General features: G+C 39.8%; 1 protein-coding gene across 1 annotated transcript in view; it reads right to left on the reverse strand.

Annotated features, from left to right (window-relative positions):
- rftn2 (raftlin family member 2) overlaps positions 1-7,143 on the reverse strand; it is a gene marked incomplete in the record, with an annotated part of 22,985 nt that overhangs the window by 3,608 nt on the left and 12,234 nt on the right. The window contains 4 exon segments of the mRNA XM_035677180.1: positions 432-650; positions 990-1,164; positions 2,289-2,397; positions 4,552-4,732. Coding sequence (XP_035533073.1) covers positions 432-650; positions 990-1,164; positions 2,289-2,397; positions 4,552-4,732 — 684 coding nt within the window.

The raw sequence follows: 7,143 nt of genomic DNA on the forward strand, positions 1-7,143 counted from the left end.
CTAATGACAAAGTCCAGCGGATGCTGATGGGAATGTCATTAGTTTTGCAGGTATTTGGTCATAAACCAAAGTATCGGACAAAATGAAATGTCGACCTAATGATGGTGCTAGCTGAGAAGTTAAATCAGGGATTATCAGATGATTACAAGTCATCCTCAGGGGGACATTAATGTGGACCAAATTTCATAACACTCGTTGTTGGGGTTCCCCAAGCTTCCATTCTGGGTCCCCTGCTGTTCACGATGTTAACCTGCTCCTTGCTAACTTGGGTGAAAAGGAGACTGACTGGGTCTGAGCTGGATCAACGGTAATCTAGTTTGTCAGGGGACAGGACTTTCATGTGCACTGCTGATGTGATGTTATATAATTCATCCACACTGCTGATAGTGCTGTACAGCCTTTAAGAGTGTAGCTTCCAACATCAAACCAACCTTTAGGCGTGTCCCAGTAAACGAACGAGTCCACCAACGACCAGCCTTTGCGGTAGTAGGCGGCAGTCAGCTCTAGCCAATCAGCTTCCAGGGCACTAACCACCTGGCCCTTCCTGGAAACACGCATTGAGAGCGCCCCCTGGTGGTACTGACAGGCCAGTGAGTCTAGAGGAGCACAGCCTGGAGCCCAGGAGTGGAAGAAGACCAACAACCTCAAGTCTGGAGGGAGGCAGAAAGGAAAAAGAGAGCAAGGATGAGGAGAAATAAAGACTGGAACGCTTGTCAACAAGATCTGGTTTGACAGAAAGCTACACTGACCTACATTTATTACCTGTTTATGAATAGAATATAGTTACAGAACTGCCTCTGAAAACGTAAAAGAAGGTTTAATCTCAGGACAGAAAATGAAACAGTTAGCATGGAAATGTTAATCCCTTTTGAGGGAGACAGCAGGTCCACCGAGACCTGGGTCAGACATCAGCCCTGTGAAGTGTTACAACATCTCCCCACGAGCAAAATCAAACTGAAATGTGATGAGAGGAGCAGCGAATATCTCACCAGGGCTGTAGGTGTTTTCCTCCAGCTCTCTGTCTCCAGGCGGCGTACCAGGAGGGGTGTGTGGAGGGGAGCGACAGCCCCTCTTTGGACTGTGCACCCTGCCGTTGGTGATCCCGCTCACCTGCTGGAGGACCGAGCCGATGAATCGAACGCCCCCCCGGGCGCTGCTGTTCACCTACCAGAAAGACGACCAGCCACACTGTTACCATACAGCTCAACATTACAATAAAGCAATTCTGAGGACTTTTTACACAACATACACTAAGTGGTGCTTGGAAAGTAAAAGAAAACAGAACAGAGTGTGAAATGCATCACTTCTAGGGTGCTGGGTCAGTTTTCAACAGAATTCATTGGCATTTTCACTGAGAACATTTCTCAGTTTCCAAGGGTGTTGTTTCCAAAGAGCATATCCAAGCATTGTTACCGTGCCAGTTTGGGTGTTTTACAATTATGCAGATTGGATATATAAATTATTAATTAACTGAAATTATCACACATTTACCAAAATATGATTCTGTTTCTGCATTCTTTGGAAGGAGGTCATAATATAAGGCCCAATAATGCACTCTGTGGTGGCCAATATTTTAATTATTATTTCTATTTTCTTTTTCCTGCACTCTACCATGCGTTAATACTTTCAATTTAACTTTATTTCAAATATATCTATATCAAAACTATATACTTATATTATATACGCATTATTATTATTTTTCACAAATAATATACCGTAAGTAATTTACTCATTCAGTCAAAGTCAAATTAACATAAAAATGTACTTTTTTTTTTTTACTTGAATTTCATCTGTTAAGTCCTGAAGGGGTGAAAGTGTCCAATATTTTAGTAATTTTGAGCGCCTTTAATTCTCAGATAATGTGAATGCATGAAATATTACACACACAGATTTTTATAGTCATGAATAGTTGAAAATATCCAATATTTCACTTTGTAAATATTTTTTTAAGGGCCTAAAGAGCTGAAAGTATTCAATATTTAAGTTTTTCAGGATTTTAGAGGCTTGAAGAGGTGAAAGCATCCAGTATTTAAATTATTTTAGTCTCCTGGAGATTCCCGAAAAGGTGAAAATATCTTTTTTTACTTTTACTTCAAGAATTTTAGAGTCTCACAAAGGTCAAAGTATTGAGTATTTCACTTATTTTAGATATTATAGAGGCCTAAGGGATGAAAGTCTGCCTATTTTTTTCTTTAATGCTTTAATAATGATGGACCACTGCACTACAGTAACATTTAGAATGCAGCTCCCTCATTCGTTGCGACTAAGTTGCAGTAAATATCACTGACCCTGTCGATGAGTGCTCTGACCGTGTCACCCGTCAGTGACTCTCCAGGTAACGGCCACTCCTCTACCTTCAACATTGGCACGCTGTGACACATGGACGCCGTCTGCTTACTGAAAGCACAGACAGACAGACAGACAGACAGACAGACAGACAGACAGATCTATTAGATAGCCAGTGTGACAAGTTCAACAATACAGTGTTGACTTTTTTGGCTTCTGTGTTCAGGACAGCAGGGAGTTTCTGGGTTGGTGGCACCAAACCTACTGAACCTGTCCAGCTCGAGGGTTCATAGTTCACTCGTAATTGTCACAGAGCTTCAGACACCAACACCTAAATTATTTATAGGCTCAGCAGGACATGGCTACCAGCTCCTGTCTAAGCAATTACACAAAGGGTAAACAGCAATTTAGGCAATTGAAGTAGATCTTTGATTCTCTGCCCAATCAGACCTAACACAACCCGCCAGGTTCGGGCCGATTCGGGCACAAAACATAGGTCAGGCTCAGACAGAATTAGATTTAAAAAATATATACATATTTAATATTTTGCAACTGTAATTAATGAGTGAATTTATTATTTATTGTTTTTTTTTCTTCTATTTGTCCGGGTCGGGTTCAGGCTTGGTTCGGGCTTGCACAGAATTGTTTGGGCTCAAGTTTGGTTAGGGATTAGGGCTCAATCAAAGCTCTAAATTGAAGTGACGACAGTTCATACACACCATACTGCCTTTTCAACAGCAATGTGAGTTTCTGTAAAATAACATAACAATGTTGCATTAAAATACTATCATTAACATTACCGATTCCCTTCTACTGCCATCATCTTGTGAAATAAAAGTTAGCATCATAGTAACAGTATACCAACCTATCAAACCTCACAGAATAAAGACACTATCTCCATTGGCTGCTGTGGGACCCCTGTTGTTGGGTGGATTTCTAGCCAATAGAAATCATGGTAGACTCAAGGACCAAGTCAAACCATAATATAGTCTCCCCCTCCTCCAGGCACGCCAGTCTGACCTCCTACCAGTGCTCTGCATTAAATATGCAGCTGACTTCATCTATCATTCATCTATTTACTAGACTGTATGATAGTGAACATGTGGGCACAGTGGGAAGGTATGTGTGGCAGAGGGAGGGGAGTCACACACAGCCTGTATACAGTAATCTTTTTGCATTCGATACTGTCGATCAGAGCATCCTATTTTACAAACTACAGTCTAGATGATGTTGCACTCATCTGGTTCCATGAGTACCTTACAGGAAGAACTCAGATTGCTGTGGCCGATGGTGCTGTGTCAAGCCCTCTTACCATTAGTAATGGGGTGCCACAGGGGTCCATTACTGGTCCATTATTATTTACACGTAAAAAACACTGTTCTTCCTAATCAGCACTTCAATGTCCATGTATATGCAGATAACTTAATTATATATGCCTCTGGCTCCACTCCAACCCAGGCTCATCTCTCATCTTCAGTCTGCCTTTGATTCCTTCCAATTACAACTTCTTAATCATAGACTTGTTTTGTTTTTTTGTCAAGTATGTTTTATTGAGGAAGTAGTATATGAGAATGCAGTGTACATTTTCACTGAAGGAAAACAAAGCTAATACAACAGATTAATCAACTTAACTGAACAAAATATACTCTTAACACAACACACTGCTTGCAACCAAAGCCTGCTCAAACCTTTAAACCTTTTTGGTCAATACTACTCAGACTACAAACGGAAAGACAGAAACAAATGAAGGAATGCTGTGATAGCTTGTCTAAAGATTCAACATTCATATGCAGATTATCTGTTTATGGGGATAAGGCTTTCTGAGTCAAACAAATACTTGACAGCTGTCAGAGACTGTCAATCTAGATTCATATTCAACATCTGACCAAACTTATGTCAGGTACTATACAGCTTTTAAACTGAATGAACTGCAAGCTGCCCTCAAGCTAGATTCCTTCATTCCCCTTGGAGATTTTAAAGCTTTATGATCAGAAGTTTTTATGATTCATGTCATTGTTCTGACTAGTTCTTTGTTGATTGTGGTTGTCTGGCCTCATTTTGTTGTTTTTCTTGCTGGTTGTGTGGTTGTATGATCATAAATGTTTCTTATTCTCAGGTATCTCTTAAAGGTAAAAAGAGATCTCAATGTGTATAAGTATGTGTCCTATAGGTCTAAACTTACAATGATGAAAAAGTAAGCATCCTATATTGAAATTAAAGCTTCATTTTAGTTATAGGGTTCAAACCTGGTTAGGATTTGTGTACCTGGGTCTGGGACGGGCCAGGATGGCGCGGTAGAGCAAGCTGAAGGGCAGTGAGCGGGTCCGGCCCACAGACAGGATGATAGGGTGCAGGGCGGTCAGGATGTAGCCTTGTGTGTAGTAGGGCTGCAGGGCCTGGGGCAGCTCGGAAAGTGAGGCCACATACTGCACTGTGGGACGGCTACCTGCATGGATGGAGACATAATTGGAAGAAACAAGTCAGTGAAATTCTGATTGTGATGGAGACAATTTCTTTGACATTTTAGACTTAACTTAACCACTAATTGAAAAAATAATTGAATGACAATGAAAATAGCTCTAAGTTACAGCCCAGATCCGTGTTTTAGGCTCAAATGAATGAAACAAACACCTGTATCATGTGATTAGCTATAGAGAGAAATGTACTTTACGCTACACAACACACTTCTTTTTCATACATAGAAAATATTTTGGCATCCTTCAAAATAAGGTTTCCTGATGGTTTTGTGTCTCTTTATTTCAACAGTCAGCTTAAGAATGCAGTAAAAAGTGCACATTAGTTGTAAAGTTTGGTGACATTTGGAAAAGCTTTAGTTAGCTTCGGACTTTTTGCACCAGACTCTTTATGCTCTGGCCTTGTTTTAACCCTCAAATCTCCTAATGTCACCACACACACCAAAACCTACATATATTCAGTTGACTATTATAAGTAACAAAGTCAAGCAAAAAATCTCCAAAGAAGCCAGAACCAAATGTGACCATTTTCTCCATTCAAGACTCATGTTTTCAAATGTATCCAAACCAGTTTTCAGCAGTGGGAAATGTCAGTGTAGCGTGGGTGACAGAACCAAAGTGGTGAGGAAAAGTTCTCAGATTTGTGTGTATTAGTGTAAACTATGGACAATGATCCATAATGATACACACTGTCTGGAAAAGTTTCCTTTGCCTTCCTGCATAATGACTTTAACATCACTATTCCCATGTTGCTACTGTGCTACTGGAGAGGAAAGTGCACACACACAGACACACACACACACACATACAGTATACACACAAACGCACAGTGTCTGTCAGACAGGAATGCAGATGATGATGACTGAGCATACCATTTATATTAATATCACTTTTGTATTGTATTGTAGTAGGCAATCTGTTATCCCAGTTGTCACATATGGAACCATTTATTTAGAACCACCCACATACCTCCACAATACAAATCCTATGGTGTGTGAAATTGACATGTCACCATCTGGCAATATATGCAATATATATGAAAATATGGCTAATCTGAAAAATAAAAATGTTTGCTGCTTGGTCTGTGGGTCCAGCGATGTCTGATGATGGCCTCAGACTGATGTAATGTCTAACTCTGCAGAGACAGCCGTGAAAAGAACAACCACTGACCCTGGCATGCTGAGAGAAACACCCCTTCACCGCGCTCTTACATAAAGGTTACATATGCACATACACACACAAACTATATATACATGTTTTTAGTGCTGCTCCTCCAGCTGTGATGTCTGATGTGGTGAGACTGGTTTTCTGTCCATTACAAAAGGTGTGGCTCTGAGGCTGACACACACACACACACACAGACAGACAGGGAGGGGTGCTTATGCTTAGTTGCACTGAGTGTAACCTTCATGCTGCTGTGATATTATAGCAGGGTTTATGCAGGTTTCAACAGGTTCAATTTGAGACTTTTGAAACACCATTATGAATGCAATTTAAGAGCTATTTTACATACATACTGGCAAAAAAAGTACTAAAGATATACAGAAAAGTCATTATTGATTCCATGTCAGTTTGGTTTTGTAGTTATTATAGAAAAAAATTCCCAAAAGCACATTTAAAAGCGACTGAAAAATACTACTTTATACAAGTAATGCTAACTTAATCCAACCTGTCAAAATCATATTTAGGACACTTTAAAGCTGCAGTAGGTAACTTTTAAAAAAATTACTTTTTGTCATATTTGCTGAATCCGGTTCCTCTGGCTCCTAATGCTCCTGATGGCATTTGCAAGAATCAACAACAAGCAATCAGAGTCAAGAAAGATTGTAATTGTTAAGTCTCATTCCTCAACAATCAACTATCTGCAAGCTGCAAACCCAAAGTGTCAGGATAAACAATCAACCATCTTTCTCAGCTCTGATTGGTTGTTTCCTTTTAGACCCTAACCCTAACCCTAACCAAATACCATTAGGAGCACTAGGAGGAGCCAGAGGAACCTGATTTTTTTGACAGATTATCTGTCTCNNAAGTTATCTACTGCAGCTTTAAGGCCTGAATTTCAGATTATTGGATTTTATGATTTTTAAGACCCCACAGACACTTTGCTTTGGTGTTTTTGCTAGATAACTGATTAATAAATGAATAGTATTCATATTAATATTCATTTCCAGTGGCTGCCATTAATTGACTAATTACTACTGCGAAGGAGGTTATGTTTTTGGTTTGTCTGTTAGTTAGCAGCAGAACATCTCTAAAACAAATTTAGGCCACAGGACAAAGAAAAACACAGTTAGTTTTAGACAGTGCCACCATGTATAACCTTCATATTAAAATCCTTAAACAGTCCTCTCCTCCTTCTGCCTCATTAAAACTTCCAGAATCT

The sequence above is a fragment of the Morone saxatilis genome, unplaced genomic scaffold, assembly GCF_004916995.1.
Source record: "Morone saxatilis isolate NCDOM2014 unplaced genomic scaffold, NCSU_SB_2.0 Contig5, whole genome shotgun sequence".
In the NCBI taxonomy this organism is placed as follows: Eukaryota; Metazoa; Chordata; class Actinopteri; family Moronidae; genus Morone; species Morone saxatilis.